The sequence below is a fragment of the Phoxinus phoxinus genome (assembly GCF_949152265.1).
Source record: "Phoxinus phoxinus genome assembly, chromosome: 23".
NCBI lineage: Eukaryota > Metazoa > Chordata > Actinopteri > Cypriniformes > Leuciscidae > Phoxinus > Phoxinus phoxinus.
In genome coordinates this window covers 13,523,560-13,550,945 of record NC_136898.1, presented here as the reverse complement: position 1 = coordinate 13,550,945, position 27,386 = coordinate 13,523,560, and the positions used below count along the sequence as shown (strand labels likewise).

The 27,386-nt window shown below is 36.6% G+C and overlaps 1 protein-coding gene across 3 annotated transcripts; it reads right to left on the bottom strand.

The window, feature by feature from the left end:
- On the bottom strand, positions 1–27,084 carry postna (periostin, osteoblast specific factor a). Of its 3 annotated transcripts, XM_079598756.1 has the most exons (29): positions 27,059–27,084; positions 23,853–24,032; positions 23,467–23,520; positions 23,197–23,344; positions 22,219–22,317; positions 18,794–18,858; positions 18,112–18,269; positions 17,713–17,877; positions 16,491–16,637; positions 16,226–16,367; positions 13,766–13,978; positions 13,444–13,578; positions 12,957–13,105; positions 12,546–12,682; positions 12,322–12,452; positions 12,108–12,238; positions 10,846–10,948; positions 10,572–10,639; positions 10,373–10,418; positions 10,226–10,258; positions 4,498–5,295; positions 4,337–4,402; positions 3,933–4,025; positions 2,155–2,214; positions 2,013–2,072; positions 1,857–1,916; positions 918–1,004; positions 792–833; positions 1–610 (listed from the first exon to the last, which is right to left on the bottom strand). In XM_079598756.1, the coding sequence occupies exons 4-29, from the start codon at positions 23,313–23,315 to the stop codon at positions 558–560; spliced, it is 3,360 nt and encodes a 1,119-aa protein (XP_079454882.1). In that variant the 5' UTR covers positions 23,316–23,344; positions 23,467–23,520; positions 23,853–24,032; positions 27,059–27,084; the 3' UTR covers positions 1–557. The 3 variants fall into 3 exon arrangements, with proteins under 3 accessions (XP_079454882.1, XP_079454883.1, XP_079454881.1); XM_079598757.1 differs by lacking the exons at positions 23,467–23,520; positions 23,853–24,032; positions 27,059–27,084 and having other exon boundaries at positions 4,498–4,654; positions 4,808–5,295; positions 23,197–23,419; XM_079598755.1 differs by lacking the exons at positions 23,467–23,520; positions 23,853–24,032; positions 27,059–27,084 and having other exon boundaries at positions 23,197–23,419.
- Positions 27,085–27,386: the final 302 nt, after the last annotated feature.

Sequence of the window (27,386 nt, the reverse complement as noted above, 5' to 3'; positions counted from 1 at the left end):
TTGTCTTTTAAAATGAAATTGTTTTATTTATTTATTTTAGCTACATTGAGGTTTATTTCAATGTGATGATTTTAATTTGTACAATTGAAAAGTCCTGTCTATTAAAAAACAATTTTGAAGTGAATAAATTCATAAAAAATGAACTTCAGCTGATTGATGGACAGTTAAAAGCTGCATAATTTAAAGTAAACACAAAAGCCAAAGCTTTGCTGATCCTGATCAGATAAAAACGCATTCATGTGTCGAAATGCAAGCACCATAAAATATCATGTGCACGACAAGCTCAATGACAAGGCTCATACAGTAAGAAACAATATAAACAGCTGGAAAAAAGGAGCAAAGTCTCTCTTTGTAACCACCACCATTTCAAGTACCCCTTATTCGATTTGAAGTGGGGTGTTCGCCACACAGATCCAAGATATTACTGCGCTGGTTTGTAATGTGTAAACATTCAATGCGGTTTGTAGCAAAAGTGTATTTTCAGAACAAACACAATGTTCTACTACACTGTCTTTCGCTTAAGCTGGATCTCCAGGTGCAGTGAGCGTCTATTCATCTCATTGTCTTGGTTTGGAGCGATGCCTGACCAGTCTCACTCTTCGTCTTGATCCTGTGTTGTAGTCACACACACGCACACGCACACGCACACGCACACGCACACACACACACACACACACACACACACAAACAATTTTAATTTTCCTCTTCGTCTTTTAAATCTTAATCGGTATAAAAATAGCAACACAATGACTTTAAGAACAGATCAGATGTTAATGAACTGAAATGCATACCTTGTGGTTGTCTGACGGCGGCTCGTTTTTTAAAACGCCCCTCTGAAGGAAAAAAAAAAAAACAATTAAACTTTCGCCATCAGATCTTTCTTCATATCATTCGCACCGAGCTATGAAGCCACTAACCCTTGATGATTCTGGTGATTCTCTCAGTTTCTGTTTCAAAGAGTTCTGGATTGTCCTTCAAAGATACAATCTTTGAGAAATCTGGTACTTAAAGGGGCATAAAATTAAATTCAGTAAATATTAAAATATGTAATATTATTACACTCAATCATTATCTACTAAGGGTTCTGTCAGGCACTTCATATATAGAACCTTCCAAAAATGGGATAATTTTATAGATTTAGTTTTGGTAAATTTTTTATTTTAAATACGTTTTATGAATTAAACAGCTCATAAACATACTTTATCAATTTAAAATTTAAAATAACCCATTAAACAAGAAAGTACAATGCCATGACATTTCTCTTTATACAGAACCTTTTTGGCATAAAGTGTTCTTTAAAATTGAGTGAAGAACTGTAAGGTTATATATTAAACCTAATTGAACCTTTTTTTCTACTCTGTAAAAAATGTCTAACCTCCTCAACTCAAAATTAAATTTTTCAATTGGCCCAAGTGAAATTAAAATGTAATTTTATCAATTTGCAGAATTTCAACAGGGCCAATTGAAAAATTTAGATGTGACCAGTCACTAGAAATGTTTTAGTTGGAGAGGTTAGAATTTTTTACAGTGTAACCGTGTAAAGTTATTGAAACTGATATTTAAATTCTGGCTGATTATGATAAGCCAATAATTGTCATGTTATAATAATCAAATTCTTTCACTTTAAACATCACAGCTGAATTTAGGCATCAAAACATTATAATGTACAGCATACAAAAATTACATTTTGAGAGTTAATAAAGATATCACAGTGTTAATTAATTAGATTTTTAAAGATTGTAAAAGTAGGGGAAATGAGTATGCATACTTACATATCGAATATCAACTGTCCATTTATTTAAAAAAACTACAACAAAAAGATCTCTAATATCAGAAGTGTAAATATCATATCTTACCTTCAATGATTTGTGGTTCTGGTTTAACTACTCTGGTTATAGTGGTTTCCCCTGGTGCACCTTTGAGCACAAAAAGATGAACATTTGATTCGGTTCAAATTTTAAAACCACATACAGTATTATGTCTATGTATTGATGTATTACTGTACGTCTCACCTTCAGTGATCTGGGACTCTTTCTTGATTACTCTGGTAAAGGTGGTGATCCCTGGTTCACCTTCAAGCAAATAGAGAAGTCTATGACACAAACATCTGGGCAAAACCTATATCATAACATCGTTTGATTTATTAGGTCTTACTTTCAACAACCTGGGGCTCTGGTTTGATTACTCTAGTTATAGTGGTGATGCCTGGTCCACCTTTGAAAACAAGGAGACATGAGAACAATGGATGAACAAACTTCTGGGCAAAAGTGAAACTAACGCTGAGCCAAATCAGTGAGTAATAGTCAATAATGAAAGCCTTAATCTTACTTTAACTGTACTGCTTAAAGATTCTGGAGTAAAACCATTCTTTCTTTGAGCTAAATCATAAGTGTGATCTTGCCAAAAAATGAATGAAAACCATAAGGTAGGAACTTAAATCAAAAGCATCTGGAGTAAAGCCATGGGAAAACCAACGTGGCTTTATTATATTACGTAACTAGGGATTGTAATCCATGGGCATAAAATTAGACAGACAAACAAACATTAAACATTACTAAACAAGAATGAATCACCGAGTTCACAGCTGCTCTCAATAAAAATGTCAAGCTCTTTAGGAAGCTACAAAAGAGTCTTACAGATCCCAAGCCTTTCAAAATCATAAATCAAATTAATGTTTGGATCAATGGCATACAAAAAAAAAAACAATATGGGAAAGAACATGATCATTACGTATGCCAAGTATTACGGGGAAAAGTGTTTGGCAGCAGAGAAAGATATCTGAAAAAATTGTGATAAAGGGGAAGATTCAAGAACGTCTCTTGGTTCAAGTGTAAATGGCTCACTGATTTAAGGTTGATTTGTTCAACATACATTAACCTTTAAATACAAGTACCAAGGTCAGTGTTATTGTTGACTAAAATTAAAACACCTTGGTTATCTCTAGGCTTGATTACTGCAATGCTCTTCTGGCTGGTCTTCCATCATGTGCAATTAAACCTCTACAAATTATCCAGAATGCTGCAGCCCGTCTTGTCTTCAACGAGCCCAAAAGGGCCCACGTCACTCCTCTGTTCATCTCTCTGCACTGGCTACCACTCGCTGCTCGCATCAAGTTCAAGGCATTGACGCTCGCTTACAGATCGACCACAGGCTCAGCTCCCTCCTACTTTCACTCGCTCCTACGAGTCTACATCCCTACCAGAAGCCTGCGATCGGTCAATGAGCGACGGCTCGTGGTACCATCACAGAGAGCCACAAAATCACTCTCCAGAACATTCTCATTCACGGTTCCTTGCTGGTGGAATGATCTCCCCACCCTCATCCGGAATGCAGAATCCCTGACCACATTCAAAAGACAACTGAAAACTCATCTCTTCCGTGAGCACTTGACATAAAAAAATAAAATAAAAATAAAACTCTCCTTTACCCTCCCTTGTTTTGGCTTATGCTACTCTGAGCAATGCCAGAACTTTGTATTTTGAGCACTTCTTGCGTTAATTTTTGTCTCTTCACGATGACTCGCTTGCTGTAGTCCTCAGTTGTAAGTCGCTTTGGATAAAGGCGTCTGCTAAATGACTATGTAAATGTAAATGTAAAAACTATTAAAAATAATTTGCAATAATTGATATAAAGATGAAATGAAATAAACTATTAATATTAGATTTAAAAAATGTTTTGACTTGGCAACTATCTAAAATAAAATAAATGACTAAAACTAAAATTTTAATGAAAACTGAAAATATAAAAATAAAAGCTAATTAAAAATACTTTAATAGCACATAAATAATATTAATATAACATTATGATGATGTCATGTTTATGAAAAAGGAGTCTATAATGCAGTTAATATCAGATAAAGGGTTGATTTCACACATTGCGGCCTTTTTTTGTTAATATAATCCATAACTCAATTAAAACTCTCTTAGACCAACCTCCCTGAGTGATTGTGTCAGTGATTTGTCTGATGTCTTCCTCCCGGAGCATGTGCACGTCACCACCTTGAAACGTCTGAACCTTGGTTATATCTACAACATATAAAGTGATAATGTTTGACATGGCTGTGCCACAAGAATCCTTTCAATGTTGTATTGGACAGAATAGGACAAACCACTTTGTTTACAGCCATTCTGAACCAAACTGAATTGTTAAAGTACGAGTAACTTGTTTTGAGAACAGACTTGAACATGCTGAGTATCTCTTTCTAATCCATTTCTTACTATACTGGAATCCTTTCTTAAATGTTTAATAAAACCAACTGGACATTTTAACTCTTAACAACTTGGCCAAATAGGAATGTTGAACTATACAACCGAATAAAGCTGTTCAAATGAATTACCTTCACCCATGATTCTCTGGATTTCTCCCTCAGCATCAATTTCACCATCAGATGAGGCACTGTGGGCTGAGCAAAAAGAATGAATGCAAAATCAATGTTACAAGAAAACAGTGTAGTTTTATCAAATTAACCTTGATACTTAATTTGAAGTTTGGACATACTTTCAATGAGCCTTGTGACCTTAGAAACAGACGGCTTTCCTTGAACCACTCTTGTAACTTTTGTGATGCTTGGTTCTCCTTCAACTACTCTGGTAACTTTGGTGAAGCTTGGCTCTCCAACCACTCTTGTAACTTTGGTGATGCTTGGTTCTCCTTCAACCACTCTTGTAACTTTGGTGAAGCTTGGCTCTCCAACCACTCTTGTAACTTTGGTGATGCTTGGTTCTCCTTCGACCACTCTTGTAACTTTGGTGACGCTTGGTTCTCCTTCGACCACTCTTGTAACTTTGGTGATGCTTGGTTCTCCTTCGACCACTCTTGTAACTTTGGTGATGCTTGGTTCTCCTTCAACCACTCTGGTAACTTTGGTGAAGCTTGGCTCTCCAACCACTCTTGTAACTTTGGTGAAGCTTGGTTCTCCTTCAACCACTCTTGTAACTTTGGTGATGCTTGGTTCTCCTTCGACCACTCTTGTAACTTTGGTGATGCTTGGTTCTCCTTCAACCACTCTTGTAACTTTGGTGAAGCTTGGTTCTCCTTCAACCACTCTTGTAACTTTGGTAATGCTTGGTTCTCCTTCGACCACTCTTGTAACTTTGGTGAGGCTTTGTTCTCCTTCAACCACTCTTGTAACTTTGGTGAGGCTTTGTTGTCCTTCGACCACTCTTGTAACTTTGGTAATGCTTGGTTCTCCTTCGACCACTCTTGTAACTTTGGTGATGCTTGGTTCTCCTTCAACCACTCTTGTGACTTTGATGGGCTCACGCTCAATGACCCTGGTGACCTTGATCTCGGGACCTGTGAGAAAGGTACAGATCATGTCAGGTGTCATGTCAAATAAGTGGTCATGATATTTTCAACAATGTTCTCAGTAATTGTGAAAAACTAATTATTCAGAGACATTTCCCTTTCTTGGAATAAAGTACAACTGTCTTTTAGATACTTTTAAGTTAAAGTTAGTACGGCAAGCAGGGAGGGCCCAAGAGCCGTGAGAATCCTTGAGTGACTCATGGAGAAGCTCCGGATGCATAAAAGGAGGAATGACGACAGTGAAGGACGAGAGAGGACCAAGCCTGGACTTTAAAGGTGCTCTAAGCGATGTCACACATTTTTTAGGCCAAACATTTTTTTTGTCACATACAGCAAATATCTTCTCACTATCCGCTAGCTGCCTGTCTCCTGAACACACTCTAAAAAAACGCGGTCTCTGTAGACACCCCAGGCTCCACAAACAGCAACAAAAACAAACTGGACTAACCCGCACCACGAAACATAACAAACAGTGTTCCAGCCAATAACCGACAAGAAGGGGTGGGGGTGGGGTTTCGGGGGTTAGTGCGCGGATGAGGAGGAGGGAGGGTCTAGCTAGCCTCCGTTTTGTTTGACAATAGTTCGAACCAGGGGCGGAGGCAGACGATTTAAACATTCGGGGCTTAGCCCAAACCTAGGGGGGTCCGGGGGCATACTCCCCCGGGGAGATTTTTTTACCATTTACGTCAGCTAAATGCACTATTTTTCAGGCTGTTTGAGATAATAGAATGGCTAAAAATCTATACACTATCTGGGAAAATTATGATAGTTAGGCCTACTCAGTAAGAAAAAAAAGAAAAAAACTGGACGCGCGAATGAGGTGAATTCGCGGCCGTGCTAAACGTCATTCGCGCTGCAGGACCTCCAGACGTGCGTAAACGCGTCTTCACATTGACTTAAAGATTGAAATCACTCGCGCCAGACGCTCTATTCACGTTCGGTGTGAACGGGTGTGAACGCAGCATACACTTGTCCGCGGTTCGTCCGATGCTGCTTCTGAATCTCTCTCTGGCCGGTGAGGTTTACTGTTAGTGTTCCATATAAAAAAACTTTGTTATGTCCCTAATATTAACTTCAGCCAGTTAGCCAGTATGCTCGCTACTACGCAGGTGAAAACATACAATAGCCCGCCAGCCCCTGATGACAACGACGAAGAAGAAGATTTATATTCTTCGTTAGTTTTTATTGGCAGTTGGCAAACAAGCTGAGTGATGCGCGATGCATTACCGTCCACCACCACGCACGGTAATAGAGCTTTTGTTTCATTTTTTGACGCTCCAGTCAGAAAGACTGAGAAGGAATGGAACAAAGTTGAAGTTATTTTAAAAAACCTAAAAGATTCGGGGCTTTTGACAAAACATTCGGGGCTTAAGCCCAATTAGCCACCCCCCCGCTCCGCCCCTGGTTCGAACGTCAACAAGAAGTGACGTCACCCAGGATCACTTAGAGAACCTTTAAGTTGTGTTTTGTTTATGTAGGTGCGGCAGTCGTTCGTGAGGGACTGCCGCTTTACTTTCGTTTTGTGTTTGTTTATTTTGATATTAAAAGTATGTTGCTCAATTGCCTGTTCCGGCCTCCTTCTTCCCTGAATTACTAATCTTGCTACAGTCAGGTTTGCTTCCAATTTCAGCAAACTTGTTCTGAAATCCATTCGTGCATTGTGCCAAAGTGAAATAAATCACAAGTAAATGATCAAAGATGAGAATGGGAGTCAAAGCCAGTCATTAATAGTGACTGGAGCTTTCAGAGCTGTTAATGAACACCAGGTCGGCCTTTCTCTAGACACTGCAACAGGGGTCACGTTTCGTGCTACTGCTGCATTCATTAAACAAAAATCAGGATATTCTGCCAAAGATGAGATAAGACATTGTGCACATGTGACTGTGGATCAGGATCCTGACTTTTTTTTATTGCAGGCTCAGCATAAATGGTACTTTGTGATTTATGGTGGAACTCAAAAACAGTGTGCACTGACTGTATATAAGAAGCTGTAAACAAATTAAATACTATCACACACACACACACACACACACACACACACACACACACACACACACACACACACACACACACACACACACACACACACACACACACACACGTTTCAGTAATCAAGAAGTGTCTATATGAATTTTCTATTTATTTCAGCATAATTACAGTCTTCAGTGTCACATAATCCTTCAGAAATCAATCTGATATACTGGTTTAGTGCTAAAGAAACATGTCTTATTTTTTTATCAATGTTAAAAACAGTTGTGCTGCTTAATATATATATTTTTTTATGTATGATACACTTTTTTTGGATTCTTGATGAACAAAGTAAAAAACATTTATTTCTAAATTGAAATATTTTGTAACATTATTGTTATAATTACCGGTATCATGATCAATTCATTGTATAAAAGCTTACAGTTTTTTTCGATTGCTAAACGACAGTGAGCACAACTGGAGCTACATGTGCAAAACTCTAACTACAGTCTGCACAGCAGCAGTTCATGTGGACCAAACTCTAGTTCGTTTTTCATTGCTTGAACACAGTTTTCAAAACTCTACACACTTATCCAATGACTTTAACCACAACCTGCACAACACTGTGGATTTACAGCACTTTGTTCAAATGCTAACACACTGGTGTCAAAACTGTGAACCACACATTCAAAACAGAATAGATTTCAGCCTTGTGCCTTTCAAACACTGCTGGTGGCAACTTCAGCTGAAACAGGTGAGATTTACATCCTTACAGTAAATGAGAACATTACAGGAATTTATTTTGTTTTGCAATTATAGAATATTTACACAGATATATATTACAGTAAGTTTGACTGTAAAATATATTTTTACTGTATTACTGTATATACTGTAATATACAACATAACCCAAAGGCTGGCCCCAACAGGAGGAAGAGAAAACATATTTTCAGATGCGCAGGAAAATGCTATTGTCGCAGATTTATGGTTTTGTACCTGCCTGCATATTCACCCTTCCTCAACCCAATAGAGGAGTTTTTCTCTGCCTGGAGGTGTAAAGTGTTTGGTCACCACCACCCACATGACCAAATGTCTCTTTTGGAAGCCATGCGTGCCGGATGTGAGGACACGAGTCCAGAGGACTACCAGGGATGGATAAGGCACTCCAGAAGGTTCTTCCCCAGGTGCATGGCAAGAGAGAACATTTGATGTGATGTTGATGAAAACCTGTGGCCTGATGCTAGAGATAAGCAGGATTAGCCCCTCAATTATTTGTTTGAATTACATGTACTTTTAGTTTCTACCTTTTTTTCCTCATTATACTGTAATTCTGTAAATTACTACAGACTATTGTGAAGCAAACTGCTAATTTTCATTTACCTTAAAGAATTGTTATGTTCTAAAAATTTACTGTAAATAAATCATGTGAAAGAATGTCACTCTTTTCTTTGAAGAAAATATTACTTTGTATGAAGTCACTGAAATTGTTCAAACTGTAAAGATGAAAACTTTGTATTTTCTGTATTGGTGTTTGATGCTTGTGTTTTTACTCTCAGTGTGTTCTGAGTGACAGTGTGTGTTATCTCAGTGAGGGTTGTGCATAGTGTTTGGCTGCACTGAGCCTGTTTTGAGCCATGTGTTAAGAGTTGTGTTGCTTGGAGTGAGTTTTGCAGGTGATGTGAACTGTTTAGCTTAGGTGACTGTTGGTAGTGCAGACTGTAGTTAGAGTTTTGCACATGTAGCTCCAGTTGTGCTCACTGTCGTTTAGCAATCGAAAAAAACTGTAATAAAATCTTACTGCTATGGTTTAAATTACAAGTTACACTCAACATTTAATCCATCGATTAAACCATTTCCTTTGTCATTATAAAGGTTTCATTGTACTCTGTGTGGTTTTAAAGACTGATTGGAACCATGACATATGCACAATTTGATAAATGAATGACACATGCGAATGTTTCACTGTAACATCGACTTTAAATTGAGCCGTACAAAGACTCCAAATGACTTGACTTTCATCAGTCCCATCTGTATTTCATTTATAACTTACTTTGTCATTAAAAGATCTTTCATGGGAAAAACTCCATCATTTACTAATAAGTAAGAGTCCTGCTATGGGATTTGGGCCTCTTACAGCGGGTACCCTCGCAAAGGTTATGGAGATTCTAAATGTGACCAGCCCTCAGAGGATTCATCAAGACTTGTGATTGTAAAGTAACATACATAGAAGGCTTTAGAATTGTAGATGCTGTCAGTGTGTATATACTGGTTCAGCCAATGTTGGGCTGTTTTGACACACATTAGCTTTACAAAATTGTGGGACTATTATTTTTTTAAGAAGAAGAAAGGTAGCTCTGCTCTAGGTCGTAACTGTCGCAACCACTGCCAGTACCTACGCTTTAATCCATTTTTACCTTCACGAATACACTTTTTAAGCCAAGTTTCCAATAGCTTCAATTCACATAAATTCCATTTAAAATTTTCTGAGCTTCGACATTCACTCCTACTCAACAGGTAGGTCTCCTGCCATGGTCTGAGGCGAAATCCTCTCTCTCTCTGTCTCGAATGGCTCTTTATCTGCTGTATCTGTCCAGCGACTGCCAGAGGAGATGCCAGTGCTGGTTCAAGCCAACAAAACAACATGTTCTCGCTCTCCTCTGGGGCTCTATGATCAATCGGTTTACTTGGAGTTGCAGTTGTGGCGAAGTTCAGGCTTGTTGTTGTATTGAATAATGATTGAGTAAATACATAATTGTACAAATATCTAAAAGAGCTTCTGGGAATAATCGGCTGGCAGAGAAGGGCTTGCCTGAGGAGCTCAGTATCACATGTAAAACAAATTAATGCTTATGGATGTAGAAAGGGTGTGAGACTGAGTGGATGGGGAAAAGAGTTGCCATTTAGTGAAATTAATTCAAATAAAATACAAAAGTGATGAAATAATGTTTTACCTGTCTCAATGACATGTGTAGTTATAGTCCTCCCTGCAATGAGAAGCACAATATTCATTAATAAAAAGCATGTCAAATATAACCCATATGTCCTTGATGATGTTATGTGGAACTTAAAGAGAAATGAAGGGATGAAACTGAACTTACTGATGAATGTAAGGGGAATCTCACGGTAGGTGAATCCAGATTGAAACTATACACAAACCAAACCAAGAATAAATAAATAAATAAATAAAATAAAAGCAACTGATACAGGATGTGTGATTATACGGCGATTTACTGGACTGTGATGGATCTGTTATATAATGCGAGTAAGTGTTCAGATATGATGTGTGTTCTGCTGTACCTTCAGCTGCATGTATTTGATGAGTCTCTTCAGCAGAATAAATATGTCTTCACTGCCAACTGGCAGATCTGTGAAATGCAGTAAAATCTTCTATTAAGCTCTAGGGACTGTGTCTTATGTTTCAGGAATTGCACAGTTATATAAGAGTGGAGAAAACAGTTTCATTGAAGATGTAGTCGATCTATGCAATTGATTTTGACTTAATGCGTGTAAAAGTCCCACCAAAAAAGATCACATCTTAAAGATATTTGCATATTCATTGCTTTTACTTTACCTTGTGGATATAATATAGTCTTCACTACATGGACCACTCCATTGGATGCCATAAGATCAAAATCTGGAACCTCCACTGAATTTACTTGGATGGAGTTGTTAACCTGAGTATAAGGTGGTGTTAATCATTTAATTACTTTTTTTTAAATTAGCATTGATTAGACAATTAATATTTCCTAATATATACAATTCATATTTCAATTCATATTTCAAAATATATACAATTCATATTTCATAAAAATATTACACACACACACACACACACACACACACACACACACACACACACACACACACACACACACACACACACACACACACACACACACACACACACACACACACACACACATCATGCATAAAATAATATTAATACAAAAATAAAAAAATAATGTGAGCCTAAGTGGGATAATCTTACAAAAGCCTTTGAAACACTTCAGCACGTTTTGAAAAATACAGCAGCTGGACATTATATTAAGAAGTCACTTCCGAACGTTTGCTCTTTTTGTGAGATATCTCTTGACTAAAGCAAATGTACATTTACAGTCCTGATATCTGTTTTCAGCAAAGGAAGTGTCTGGACATTAGGATACCTATTGTTCCAGCTTTTAGAGGGAGTTAGGATGGAGGCGTTGGAGGCTGAGATTTGAGCTATGTTGATTTTGATTGATGGCAACAATCTGTCTGGAAGTTATGACCTTATCACTTAGCAATGCTCTAAATTCCCACACAAAAAGCCCAATGCCATAGACCCTCAGCTATACACAAACATACAAATAAAAAAGTTCATAGTCCTAATAAGGACGAGATGATGTATGTTTTTTTTATATATAATCAAGTCACTTTTATATTCAATGTTAACATTCTGGTATGGTTTCCTGTAAAGGATTTACGTGAATGTTCTGGATTTGGTTCATGGAATTTCTGAGAACAGACACAGGAAATGTGTCCTGCGTCTAATTGCATTGTCTGACGCTAATCGCATGTCAGGTCCTTCCTCTCTTGTGCTACATAAACATTAGAATTGGCTCAAATTTAAAAGTCACTCCTTCCGAGTCAAACAATTTTATTATTGGGTGTGCAGAGGCCTTTAAACATTAATCATGTAACTGGAAAAGCTAATTATAGGAAAAAAATTCTCATGATCACTGTTGGGATCACTTTTGAGGAAATCTCTGTGTTTTCACTGATTACAGTGTTTAATCAGATAGATTTGGCTTTTTAGTCGCTAAAAAACACGACTGATCTTAACAATGTACTTACAGACTGCACTTGAAGGTTGTTGCCCTGTATGGTCTTGAGAAGATTAGTCACTCCACCCTCCAGTCCTCCATTAATAAAGACACCATTGCTAAAATGGTAGAGCAGGATTGCCCTGAGCGCGTTGATGTCACCTGGATAAGAGAATAGCACTGGTCACCAGTGAGGTAGCAGACCAAGTTAATGTTGGACATTTTAGAGGAAAAAAATGGTTTACTTTTTAAAAGAGTGATGTCTTCCTCCGTCAGGGTGCCAAAGGAGGCATCGATAGGAGCGAAGAGTGTGTACGATCCCTCCTGCTTCAGCAGGTCTGTCAGTCCAGCACTCTCCATCAGAGACAGGAAGATTCTGGAACAGATCAGCCAGTTGATTATATACTATAAAAAAATGTGTATAGATTAATAAAATAGTAATCATATCACATCACGATGATAATCTCACTTGAATCGTCCATCTTTCAAGAGCAGCTCATAGATGGTGGCCTGGGCCGGCTGGATCAGGGACCTCATGAGATGAAGGGCTCCGTTACTGCCTTCTCTGCTGCCTCTGACCATACATGCATTCTCAATACACACAGCCTAAAAAACACACACGAGGAGGAGAATGAAATGATAGTTGTGCTTTGGACATTTTACAGCGCATTGAGAAACAATATAGTCAGACAAGGAGGAATTTCAGGTCTACAAACTTACCTGAAGCAAATATACAAGTGTATAAAACGTAACTGCCAAAGACCAGAGCAATAAAGCATATAAAAAGTGGTTGTTTACACAGTAATTGTTTGCAGGTCCTCAGTCTTTCTCTAAGCCTCTTTCTCTTAGACAAAAAACATTATGAGTCCTTGTCTCTCACCGTGCGATAAATAAAGACTCGGAGCAGTTTCCCTCCGAGGGTCTCGAGCAGCTGGCCGTTGTAGAGTTCATTCAGAGAGACCTTGAATCTCAGGATGTGGTTTTCCAGAATAATCTTCAGGAGACGCTGATCCATGGACATTACCTCATCTGCATGACAGTTGATGAGGAGACATTTGAAGCTATTTTGACATTTTAACCAGGACTGAGTGGAATTCAGACTCATATTTAATTATATTAAACCCAAACTGAAGATCATATATACAAGAAAATCATATACAGGCTTGTATGTATGCATGTATGTATATGTATGTATATATATAAATACATAAACACATATGTATGTGAGTGTGTGTAGACCATAGACACATTCTACATATTTTACATTAATCAAATTAGTTCAGGTCTTATCTATAAGAAAAAGAAAGGAAAAACAGACTCCTATCTCTGCAGAAACATCCTGTATTTGAGTCCTGAGGCCAACTCACCGGAGAAGGCTCCATTCAGTGGGGCGAGAAGAGTATACTCCGTCTCAGGCTGCATGGCTGCAGAGAGGCCGAGCTCGGACACCATGTCACCAAAGATGCTCTGAGATTTGCCCACAAGCTCTATCACCTGCTTGGCTACAAGACATATAAAAGATACACGCTAAACTTCAGATTAAGATTTAGATATTATATTAGCATCATTAAAGTTGTACGTTCTAATATCTGTTAATGTATGATATGTGGATGTGCTTTTTTGGGAGAGTTAACCCTTTAAGATCAAATAATGTCAGGTTGAACACAGTGGACATGTACAGAGTCTCACCCGAGTCAGGCATGAGCACTTGGTCGATCAAATGAATGACCCCATTGCTGGTGACAATGTCCTTCTTCAGCACCATCTTGATACCATTGACCGTAAGGCTCTCACCATCACATCCGATCTCAATATTACTGCCCTCAAGAGTCCCGTAGATGGAGCCTGCCATAATGGCCTCAGAGCACTGCGCTGAGTTCAGGAGGTGGTACTGCAAAAGGGCTTGGAAAAATAACCAGAAAGAGAGAGATAAAGAAAGGATTGAAAGATAAACAGTGTGGTGACCTAAACTGTTGAAATGTCTTCATCTTCATAGTCCAGAAAGCTTTGGTCTATAGACCTCCAAAGACAATTAAAAACACAGAAGCTCATGTTGACCACTGGGACAAACCGCCCATTCTTCCTTTGCGGGGGCAATCTGGTGGAGAGTTGAGACTCTTACATCACCTGTGATCTGTGATATGACTTTCCCAGCAGCTGAGCTTATTTCCTGCATCTGTTTAAGCAGTACATGCATGTGCATTATGACAAGTTTAAGTGCTTCGCCAAACCAAAACCAAGATCTAAATCAAAACCACCTTCATAAGACACTTAGGCCCTATTTAAAATAGCCTTCTCTGAATCTACACTTTGTAACATGGGCTACTGGATAACAGTCTGCTGTAGGGTCAACATATTCTCAAGGGTGGCCACAAAGGGAAAAACAGGAAACTTTAGAGCAGTGGTTTACAATTCCAATTGACGGCCTCAGCACACTTTCAAGGTGCCGCAAGATGATTAAAATTATTTTTAAAAGAAAAAGTAAACTTTAAAATAAGCTAAAATAGCTAAAATAAAGATCTTATCTGGCATTAGTTTTATATTTTATTGTACATTATATTATATTTTAATTGATTTCCTCAACAACTGTCATTTTTAGCAGGAACCATATGTGGGCTTTCTTAAAAGCGTTATTTCCATACCAAAAAAGTCAAGGAAATTTATCAAATCTTAAAAAGCTATTAGGATTTCTTTAATGAATATATGATTTTCTAGTTTTTTCAAGCACTAAAATGTTTATTGCGTAGAAATTGCTATTTGTCAGTAAATAATAATAATAAATTCCAGAATCATGAACAACTGGAAAAATCATGTAAATTTACTGGTCATAAAATGTGTTAACCCTGAATTACGCTCAATACTTGAAACTTCAGGAATTTTTTGAAGTAGTTTGAGAACCAGTGCTTTTAGGATTTTTTCCTATATGCTATTGGCCAGAACCCTGATGTCTGATCTGCTTTAATGATTTGTGTTTTTGCAAACTGCATTTGCATCAGTATAGGTTCTTGAGAAAACTAACCTCAGAAGAAATTCATGTTAACATCAAAGCTAGACTTTGCTTTGAATAAATGATAATCTAATCTAAAAGGTCACACAGATTAGATTAGTTGTAAATAGACCCTTTTCATAACCAATATTTTTGGCCTTTTCTTTGTGAAACTGTGTCATGGGGAAAACAGACATACTTTTGTCTGTTACAACACTTATAATGGTCTGACCACAAAATACCTAATCTTTTTCACCAAAATCCAATGAAGTATTATTCAACATCTAAGCATTTCTCATCCTGTCTTGACCAAACTTGATTTTGGATCCCTGCGGTCAGATCTGCTGTTTGCCCGCCGTCTGAGAATGTGGCACTGCTTGAATTGGACTGCATTTGTGGAGTTTACTTAAAACATGAGGTTGCTAGTCTTTCAAATCTTCAAGGGTGATTATTTCATCCTGTGCATGTTTTGTGTGCACATACACTGCCGGGTCGGTAAGATTTTTTAATGTTTTTGAAAGAAGTATTTTCTGCTCACCAAGGCTGCATTTATTTGATCAAATATACAGTAAAAACTGTAATATTGCAAAAATGTCTTCAAATGCAATTCCTGTGTCACAAAATACAGTTCAAGCACTAATACAGTGAAATATTATTACAATTTTAAATAAGTGTTTTCTATTTTAATGTATTTCAAAATGTAATTTATTCTTGTGATGGCAAAGCTGAATTTTCAGCATCATTACTCCAGTCAGAAATCATTCAAATATCTGATTTGGTGCTCAAGAATAATTCCTTATTATTATCAAAACAGTCGTGCAGCTTAATATGGTTGTGGAAACCGTGGTAAAAAAATTATTAGGATTCTTTGATGAATGGAAAGTTAGAAAACAGCATTTATTATTTGTAAATGTCTTTACGACTTTTGATAAAATTTAATGCATCCTTGCTGAATAAAATAATTAAATTCTTTCAAAAAGAAAATCTTACTGACCACAAACTTTTAAAAGGAAGTGCACTATGTGATAAAGAGTTTAAAACCACAGTAGCAGTATTACCTCTAGTGCATCAAGACTGCAACCCCCTAAAAACACTTGAAAACAGAAATAAATAATGTTCCGTGGTTCTGGTCTACTACAATATACAGTAAGTAATATGTTTACCTTGAAGTACAGTTGTGTCACTCATAAGTCTCTCCAGGACATCGCTGTCTAGTTTATCAAAGGCCTCGTTGGTTGGAGCAAAAAGTGTGTAGTGTCCGGGCTCTCCCAGTTGGTTCTTGAGACCCGAATTCACAGCAACTGTCTATAAAAGACGTCAAACTAGATGTTTGTATAAACTTGACTGAATCTGTATCAAAGGTTCAGAAAGCCTCCAAAGATTTTTAGTCATATTAATTTACAATAGCACAGTCATAATAACACATACGTTCAGTGTAGTCAGCTCATCATTTTTTTCAATCACATCCTTTATCGTTTGGCTTATGGCGCTGATGACCCGATCAATGACATGCACAACTCCATTAGTGGCCACCTGGTTCCCGTGAATAATGCGGGCACAGTTCACAGTGACAACCTGTAAACCATTGAAACAGATCAGTTTAGTGACTCAAAAAATTAAAACAAAAAATTTTTAATTAAACAAAAAATTAAAATTATGTCATAATTTACTTTTCCTCATGTCGTTCCAAACCTGTGCAACTTTATTTCTTCTTTGGAACACACACAAAAAAAGATCATCTGTATTATTTTTTATTTTTTTGTCCACTTAGTGAAAGTCAATGGGGTCCAATAAATGGTGTTTTGGACCCCATTGACTTGCATTGTATGCACACAAATTGTTGAAGCCTTCTTTAAAATATCTTCTTTCGTTTCACAGAAGAAAGAAAGTAATACAGGTTTGAAACGACATGATGATGATGATGATGGCAGGATCTTCAAAGAGCATTTCATAACAGTTTGGCAATTGTTAAAGGGATAATTCACCCAAAAATGAAACTTTTGTCATTACTTACTCACCCTCAAAATGTTCCAAACCCCTAATAGTTTAACCCCTAACAGAACACAAAAGAAGATGTTTGAAAGAATGTTGGTAACCGTTGACAGTAGCCATGACTTCCATAGTAGAAACAAAAATACTGTGGAAGTCAATGGCTACCATCAACTGATTGGTTACCAACATTCTTCAAAATCTTCTTTTGTGTTCAACAGAAGAAATAAATTCATACAGGTTTAGAACAACTTGAGGGTGAGTAGGTGATGACAGAATTTACATTTTTGGGTGAACTATCCCTTTAACAAAAACTAAAAACAATTTAAAAATAATTTTTGTTAACTGAAATAAAGCAGAAATAAAATATTACAAGAACAACTTAAAATTTTTTATAAAACTACATAAAAACAAAAATGGAAATAAATTAGCTAAGCTAAATAGAAATAAAAAAAAACTTATAATACTGACAAAAGCACAAAACAAAGTTACTAAAAGTTATACTAAAATTAAATATAAAGATGAAATGACCTAAAAATGAAAATACCCAAATGAAAGTTAATTCAAAATATTAATAATAGTATATAAATAATACTAAAAAAGCATATACTGTACACAGTTTCACACACACACAGTAAATTTGAAGAAAAGAGAAACATACTCCATTCGAGTAGTGATTAATATAGAGGCCTTGCTTGTTATACATGGACTTCAGGGTCATATCATTCTTCAGGTCCTTAGTGAGAAGCCGTTTGTTGACCATGTGATAGTGGAGTGCATTGTAAAGCTCAGCATTTCCACTGTTGACCATGGCAGCTCTCGATGCCTGCAAATACACAGAAATTACGTTAAAAATTTAATAACTTTGGTCTGGGGGAAAAAAAGTTAGAAGAAAACGACAGCATGATGACATATTCCTCAATTTATTTCTTTTTAATAAGTTCCATTCAGTGCTCCGAGTGTGCTTATTAATAACGCATACATTTGATCACTGATTTAAACATAGCATGCAAATACTGCGGCTCGAATGAAGCAGAACATGGCCTGGAATGCGACTCACAGGATCTAACTCTCCCCAGGCATCGTCACTGGGGGCAAACATTGTGTAAGATCCTGCTCCCTCGATTTCTTCCCTCAGTTTGGATTGGTCAGCGTATCGCTGGGTGATCTTGGCTTTCACCAGGTCCAGGGTGCCATAAACACTGTCGATAGGGGCCACTGGGTGGTGGAGTGAAATTTACAGGAAATAAGCACAAAGAGTTGCATGCACAGTTTCTATCAAATAAATAGATTCAGTATAGAGTTACAATACAGCATATAATCCAAAGTCAGATGATGTGAACCTCGAGTCCACGTTCAAGACAAGCTGTGGCTCATTAACCTCATGTATAAGTACAGCCAGCTGGGTCTGGGGTTTGTTTAGAGAACAAAAACTAATGTTCTCCTCCACTGAACTCATAGCCAATGAATAACCTGACATTTAATCTAAGCATGACCTTAAACTGAAGTTAAATGTATTATAATTGTTGGCGCAATCTAATATACCAATAAAAATAACCATTAACTTTTGACATGTGAATGTTAAGTTATTTGCACTACAGACATGATTGACACCTCAAATCTTGCTTCTTGGCCTTAACAATCATATAGCAACTTGCCAACAACCACTCAGACCAGCAAACTCATAATACAAAATGAAACACTATGTAATATTCCTATTGATGGAATGAATGAATACAGACCTGCAGGGCAACCACGCTTCCCGTCTAACTTCATATAACCTGGGCAGCACTCATATAATATCATCCTGCATGGAATAAAGAGGAAAAAAACTGTCAAATGTATGGAACATAATATGGTTTTGGTATAATATTTTTTCATTATTTACCTAATTTGTTCCTTTGTTATAAAATGGAAGAATTGTCATTTTGTTCGTATTCGGTCAAGAAAACTCGCGTGATAAATTATTTTAGCATGTCTACACAGATGTGTCTTTTTCATATAAAACATGTTTGTTCAACCATCTGGAGTTTTATCTGGATTTGGTTTGAATTTTGCATGGCCCTTTTTCTCTACAGTTTTTAAAAATCAAAATGTGTCACAAACTGCTAGACTTAATATTCATGGTTACAAATAAGATGTATGATCCAGTTCACATGATCCAGTATAATCTTGTATAATCAAGACTTAGAAAATACCAATGAAAAGACACTAACATACCCTTTCTATTCAAAGACAAAGAATCGATATATTACAGACATGTGTATAACTTCTCCTCAGATGTTCTGTGACAGTAGATTCCACAGTATTACCTCATCTGCAAATCCTCAAATATTTGACAACATAAGAGGGCAACGACCCATATCTGAGCCAGGCCTGACAGAGAAAGTATATTGTCTGAAACGTGTGAGGTCACTTGCCTGTGGGCTGACAGAATAATGATTGATGTTTATTTTTAACAACTAACTTCAACTGGTACTGTATCTCTATAGTCTGGCATGCAGTGGGGAAAAATGTGAAGCGTTCCAGTGGTTTCTTGAACACATCAAGAGCGTACAGGTTGATATGTGCTCTCGGGGGGAATTTTATCGCTCAGGGAGGACTCAGGTCTCAGTTACGGTTTAGATACTTTTCATTAAATTCATACAGGAATTTAAAACTGGATGCAAATTTAGACAGTAGCGGACATATAAAATCATGGGATGTTTTGCTAATGTTCCCATTAAGTTATAAAAACATTATATGTGAACGTTAAAAACATCCCTTTTTTGGTTATGCAAACTTTAAGGGAACATTCAATTGTATAATTTTGCAAAACATTACTTTTGAAAGTTCTCTGAGACACATTTGGTACATTTAAAGCCTTTTCCTCATGAAAAATAAATAAAATATATATACTGTATATATATCTTTTTTTATACTATGGAAGTCAATGGGGTCCATCAACTGTTTGGTTACCCATATTCTTCAAAATATCTTCTTTTGTGTTCAGCAGAAGAAAGACATTTATACATGTTTGGAACAACTTGAGGGTGAGTAAATGATGACCGAATTTTCATTTTGAACTATCCCTTTAAGAGTAAACAATAATATGAATATTGGCCACTTGCCTAAAAGCTAAAAGTTCTAAACTTGTATTAAAAAAGAGGCAAAGAGGCTTTCCAACAGCTGTCTGCAGATGGCGTGCATATAATTCTCCCATGACTAATGTTGTTACTCGCAGTTCTTAGCGAGAGATATGTTTTTGAGAATTATCGTGCCATGCAGCCCTGCTGTTTGTCAGATGGTGGTAAACACACCTGACACTGCACAGATTAAATTGCTCTTTTTCTCTTTTGTTATCATCATGATAGTGCCTAGAGGCGCAGACATTGCAGCTGTGGTGGAGTTCATCCACTGACACAACAATGTTCCCAGTGTCGATAAAAGGAAGGAAAAAGGAAGCCAGCGGGACCCCTGAGAGAGGCCTGACTCAATCTTTCCCCTAGGCGCCCAGAGGAGAGACAGCAAGCTGGGCAGCTCCGGACCTACTGCTGCCCAGATTTTAGTCAGGGGGAACTGGGGGTAGACGCCAAACAGGGGTGATTATTTTGTGCTTTTATTATTTACCTCCCAGTAGACACGTTTAAAATTGCTTTCATATGTTTTCTACTGTGACCAGAGAGGCTGCAGCCATACTGTAAATCCAAGAGTAAAACAACACTGCAGGTGAGAAAAAGGATGATATTTGAGCTGTATCATAAATCTCACAGGACATCAATTAACATACTCTTTCTTTATAATTCTCTCTTGAGAAGGTTGAACTGGGGGCGACGGTTATTTAATTCAAAGCTTAAAAATGGAACATTTGATTTGCTTTCTCTCAACCAAAATCAATGCATGTCTGATGACTACAGGCATGAAGAAGAATCAGTCATTTAGGTTTCTGGACATGCTGCTGCATGATTGAACACACACACACACACACACACACACACACACACAAACACACACACACAAAAAAATAATATATATATATATGTACTTTTTTTGTGTGTTGATTAAAAAGATACAATTTATGATTTTGTGTGTGTGTGTGTGTGTGTGTGTAATATTTTTTATGAAATATTAATTGTATATATTTTGAAATATGAATTGAAATATGAATTGTGTATATTAGGACATATTAATTGTCTAATATTAAATTATCTAATTTAATATTAAATATTAATTGTGTGTGTGTGTGTGTGTGTGTGTATGTGTGTGCAGATAAATTATATAATTATATATAATGATACAGTTAATCATATAATTATATATATATATATATATATATAATCAACTTTACATAAATGGCAATATAAAAACAAATAACATGATCAATGAACACAAATGACCATCAACAATGATATATACAGATACATAAGATAAAAAAATAAAAATAAAAAACAGAAATCACAGAAGAAAAAAAAAACTGTACAATCAAACACAGACATTTCCTGAGCCCAAATGTTTTTCTCTGTTCTTTCACATATTGCAGATCTCTGCCAGTGGAAAGGCTGAGTTGAGTCTGAAAAGTGTAGCCAATTACTATAGTCACCAGTCCCTAAGGCTTCCATCGCAGTCTTACAGAGCCCAGAAACATGCTTACCTCATCCTCTCAGTGAAGATGCAGTAAATTAGTGTGGCATTTGAGGAGAAAACGGAGAGAGAGGCCACTGGAGCAACAATAAATATGTCAAGTCAGAGTCAGCGCACATGAGCTGCGGTTTATCTGCCATAAACAACTACAGTTAGATGCACTTGGCTGACAACTGTTCTTTCGTCCTGCTGAGAGCTGAGAGAAAGGCTCCAAAGTGTAATATGTTTTTGAATAATAAATCATCTCACTCTAGGAAGTATTTGGACCAGCTTGTTTTGGCAAAAATCCAAATGTCTTGAATCCTTACTAATACAAAACAAACAAACAACAAAACTGACCTGTATGAAGTGTACAAAATAGTTTAAAATGCTTCTGTTTCATTCACTATCCTTGAACACACCCTACGGCACAGAACAAGCCTAATCAATGTACCGGCAATCCTTCACCTTTGTGACCCACCTTTACCCTGAGGACCTCTGACGAGATCACGGGCAGAAACCTGGCTAAAGCAGAGAGTGTCAGAGTGAAAAGCGATGGATGACTTACGCCTTCTTGCCACAGATGGATTTCTTGTACCAGTTCCTGCATGTGCTGAAGTACTTTTTCTTCGTCCCCATGACCTGCTGTAAAGCGCACACATTGGGCCTGGAATAAAGAGCAGAGGGAGCATGTGTGAAAAAAAACCCCCTCTGGGAATGGTTGATAACTTGCAGACATGACAGACTTACATGCCACAGGGGTGTTCAATTAGGCAGGTGATTATATAGAAGTCCTGACAAATTGCTTTAAAGAGCTGACTGAACAAGTCAAAAATGTCTTTTTAGACTATTATGTTTTAGAAAAACATTTATGGTTAATTAATAAAAATAGATTAGAATATTCTCATTTTTTTTAAATGACATGATGATACACAGATTTCTGTAATTGTAAAGTGAATAAGTTTAGCAAAAAAAAAGTTTAGACAGAAATATTATATCATAAAAATATTTACATTTATAAAAATATATCAATGCAACAAGTAATCTTTCAGATCTCACAATATTTGTTTTAATTACATATACATAAGATGTGATTTGAATGATTTTAGGTTCATACTGTATAACAAAAAAATAACAATAAAAAAATAAAGTGGGGGTCCAAGATAAAATGCTTATTTATGTATTTCCTTTATAATTATATTTATAATTTAATACATTTTTGTCCTATTACAAATATTTTGTCAGCATAATTTGAGAGAAAATCTAACAAAAAAAGATTGTTTTTTGGTAGGTATTTAACGTGGTACAATATACAAATTATGATATTTAATTAGTAAGAAACAGTACAAAATAATTTTACGTATGTATAATACATTGGTGTTGTTGTTGTTGTTTTAGTTTTTTAAAGGTTTAAATAGAATTTTGAATACCAGCCTTTTTAAAGTGGACTTATATGCAATTTCTATGTTTGAAGTCATTAACAACATTAACAAAATTAACCACCTATTTCCCAGTCAGTAAAGGTGAACTTTTAAAACAATCTTACCCTTCTTTCTTAGCCCTGATGCGACTGTGTGTGACTATCTTGTCATAGGCTGAAGAATCCACCTGGTCCAGGGAAGAGAGTGCCAGGATGGTGAAGGTGGCCGTAAACAAGAATATCATACTGGAGAATCCCCTGCAGAGCAAACCCACTAAAAAAAAAAACAGAAGGAATGGGAGCGAGCAACAGGGAACCGGCCTTTATATCACCCCTCCCCTTCTCTTTCTGTCTCAAACACACACAATGACAGAGATGAATACAGAGAGAATCAACCTGCTTCCTATGGATCCGCCCCCTCCATGAGAACCCTGCACGCCTAAGAAGGACCTTCCATATTTACAGAGACAGAAAGAAAAGAGTCAGGTCTTACAATGGTATGACCATCTGGAAATGTGTAGGTGCTTTACATATAAAACATCTACATACCAAATGTTTTAGACATGCTTTGTTCCTTTTAAAAAAAACATATTCTGCAAGCATTACACCATTTTTATCACTACAGCTTAATATTAATCTTATAAGTGACAGAAAAAGCTTTATCATTCATTTACACCATCGCTTATGCAGGTGCTCTGTGGGTTTATCCTTGGAAACAGGATGTTCATTATCTGCAGAATGCTACTGAGGGAATCAGATGAAAGGATCATGTCTAATCATACTGTAACTGTTCAATCTCCTGCCAGTTTCTTCATCATCGGGCTACTGTCCATATCTGGAATCTGTTGGTTTTAAGGTGGAGCTCTTGGTTCAGGCCTCAGGCGGTTCTTTGGACAAGTCAAAGCCAGATGGGAACTTTTTAAAAGCTCCCAAGAATCTCATCTGCATTTATCTCAAGCTGTCTGGCATGGAAAGGTGAGTGGGGGGAAAAGTGAAACGAGGATGGTAATAATAGTGGAAAGGGATTTGAACAAGTATCAGAAAACACAGGTTTAAGAGCTATAGTCATTCATTTATGTCTTATGTTTTAACCCTGTGTGTGCATCTACCTCTAGTGGTGGAGTCATAGCAGTACACAAATTACAATAATAAATTGCTACAGATCAGCGTCCTTTAACGATGAGCATATAGGCTGAGAAACATAGCAGGGCAATACCCAATAACAGATTTCGGTAACGCTTTAGATTACAGCCCGGAAAGTACTGCGTAATTACAATGAAATTACAGTGTAACTTTCGGTAATTACAGTGTACCTATAAAGTACTTATGTGTAAGTATAGGGGAACAATATGTAAAGTCTTGGGAATAAAGGGGTAACAACCAGGAAAATACTGCGTAATTAAAACTAAATTACAGTGTAACTTTCGGTAATTACAGTGTACCTATAAAGTACGTACGTGTAAGTATATAGGGGAAGAATGTAAAGTTTTGGAATAAAGGGGTAACAACCAGGAAAAAAAAAATTTATTTAGGCAAATTATTTATACTGTAAGTATTTTAGAACTACGGGGTACTTGTACTATAATACAATCTTACTTTTGGGAGCAATTTAGCGAGTAGGCTACATACACTGCACCTTTTTGTAATAATAGTGTATACAAATACATAAAGGCTTTTTTCAAATTACGGGGTAGCCTATATATCAGTGTATTTATAAAGTAGGCTAATTTGTTTTTATTGCAAAGGTGCACTGATTAAGTAGTTTCAAGGCAAGTAAAACTATTGCAACTTTTTTTTTTTTTTTATGCTGGGGAAATATACTCTTTTCATGTAGTTACAGGGTAAGTATGACATTGCGGGCCGTAAATTAAAGTGGTGCTTCTTACCCTCTTGTTTCATGTAGTTACAGGTTAAGTACAATAAAAACACATGTAAACACACAATCTGATATCACTTGGAAAACTTTATTTGAAAAACAACTTATTTTAAAATGGATTTACAACACTTTCTCTTGCTTGGTTTCCTCCTCCTCTTGTTCCTCTTCTTCTTTTTCTTTATTTCCACTGATAAATCTTAAGAAGGAATCCCATGTCTCTTGCTATTCTGTATTATGTGTTAAAAGAAAATACAGTACAGAAATGTCCTCACCATTTACTCATCTTTTACCCTCATGTCATCCGAGATGTATATGAATTTCCTTCTTCAGATTAACACAATTTTTTTTTTAGAAAAATATATAATCTCTGTGAATGCATAATGCAAGCCCATGTGTTCCTAAAAGTTGACATCAAACTACAGCACATACAGCAATAACGTAATCCATACGACCCCAATGGATGAATCAATGTCTTCTGAAGTGAGACGATAAGTGTTTGTAAGAAAAATACCAAATATTTAAACATTTTAAAGACTATCGCTTCCGTTCCGACCAACTGTCACTTGCGCATGCATGAGAGGGTTGAGTTCACGCTTGACACGCGTGACGTAAGTGCGCCGAGAAACTGAATGTCGATTTTTTTAAATTATTTTTTTTATTAATGCTCACAACAAAATACAAACAATAACACATAATAATAATGAAAAACAAACAATACAGAAGAACAGAGATGGCAGTTCTCGCGCGAGTTTCACATCTAACTCCCGCGAGAACGTAATGAACGCGTGAAGCTTCACCAAACACGAAGCCAAGCCGACTCTCATGCACTCGCTGGACGCTGGTGACAGTTGGTCGGTAGCGAAAAGATGAGTAAATTACGAGAACATTTCTGGGTGTACTGTATTTTCTTTTAATACATAATACAGAATAGCAAAAGACTCCTTCTTAAGATTAGGCTAATCAGTGGAATGATAGAAAAAGAAGAAGAGGAACAAGAGGAGGAGGAGGAAGTAGGAAGCCATGCAAAAACGTATACTTTCTGTCAGGACTTTAGTATTTGAAATGAAAAGTTGATTTTAAAAAAGGAATAAAGAATAATAAGTGTAATATGTTGTAAATCTTTTTTGAAATAAGTTGTTTTTCAATTAAAGTTTTCCAATCAGATTGTGTGTTTACATGTGTTTTTATTGTACTTACCCTGTAACTACATGAAACAAGAGGGTAAGAAGCACCACTTTAATTTACGGCCCGCAATGTCATACTTACCCTGTAACTACAAGAAACAAGAGTATATTTCCCCAGCATTTAAAAAAAAAAAAAGTTGCAATAGTTTTACTTGCCTTGAAACAACTTAATCAGTGCACCTTTGCAATAAAAACAAATTAGCCTACTTTATAAATGCACTGATATATAGGCTACCCCGTAATTTGAAAAAAGCCTTTATGTATTTGTATACACTATTATTACAAAAAGGTGCAGTGTATGTAGCCTACTCGCTAAATTGCTCCCAAAAGTAAGATTGTATTATAGTAAGTACCCCGTAGTTCTAAAATACTTACAGTATAAATAATTTGCCTACATTTTTTTTTTTTCCTGGTTGTTACCCCTTTATTCCAAAATTTTACATTGTTCCCCTATATACTTACACGTACGTACTTTATAGGTACACTGTAATTACCGAAAGTTACACTGTAATTTAGTTTTAATTACGCAGTATTTTCCTGGTTGTTACCCCTTTATTCCCAAGACTTTACATATTGTTCCCCTATACTTACACATAAGTACTTTATAGGTACACTGTAATTACCGAAAGTTACACTGTAATTTCATTGTAATTACGCAGTACTTTCCGGGCTGTAATCTAAAGCGTTACCCAGATTTCTATAATGACAAACATAAGGATCGTCACTTAATATTACTTAATTTGTAACTTGAATTAATACCGCTGTCACAAGCTAAATGTATGTAATATCACACGAGCAAGACAGCGTTGTTCCTATAAACACGGCTGTGATTCGACCATAGCCACACACCCACAGGCTTTTACACGACAGTTTAACAAACAAGAAGTTTAATTATTATAATTATAATTATTTTACTTGCGTAACTTACATTTTTAGAAATGTATATAGCTTTTTGTGATGTGACATTTTGAACCGAGGCGTTGGTCAAGCATAAATGGGCGCGGCCAGGCTTGTGATGTGACCAAATCATATGACCAATGACAAACGAAGCCTGACTTTCTGTCCAATCACCTGCGCGATTCATTTTGTGTGTTGGAATGTTCGAACTCCTCCCAGATCACTAGAACTATTCGATTTCGGATACATTCTAATTCAATTACATTTTAAACACCCAGTCAAGTAATATGAAGAATACAAATTATTTCAGGGAAAAAATATTTGCCATGTGCAATTCATATAAGTGTAGGATACATTCA

Bases quoted from the DNA above. Each gene is read 5' to 3' on its own strand.
- postna (XM_079598756.1), bottom strand. From the start codon at position 23,315: ATGATATTCTTGTTTACGGCCACCTTCACCATCCTGGCACTCTCTTCC. The intron at 12,683-12,956 runs GTGAGAGACAAG...TGTGTTTTTTAG, and splicing joins GAGTCTTTATTTATCGCACG to GCTGTGTGTATTGAGAATGC. The intron at 4,403-4,497 runs GTATGTCCAAAC...CTTTTTGCTCAG, and splicing joins GGTCACAAGGCTCATTGAAA to CCCACAGTGCCTCATCTGAT.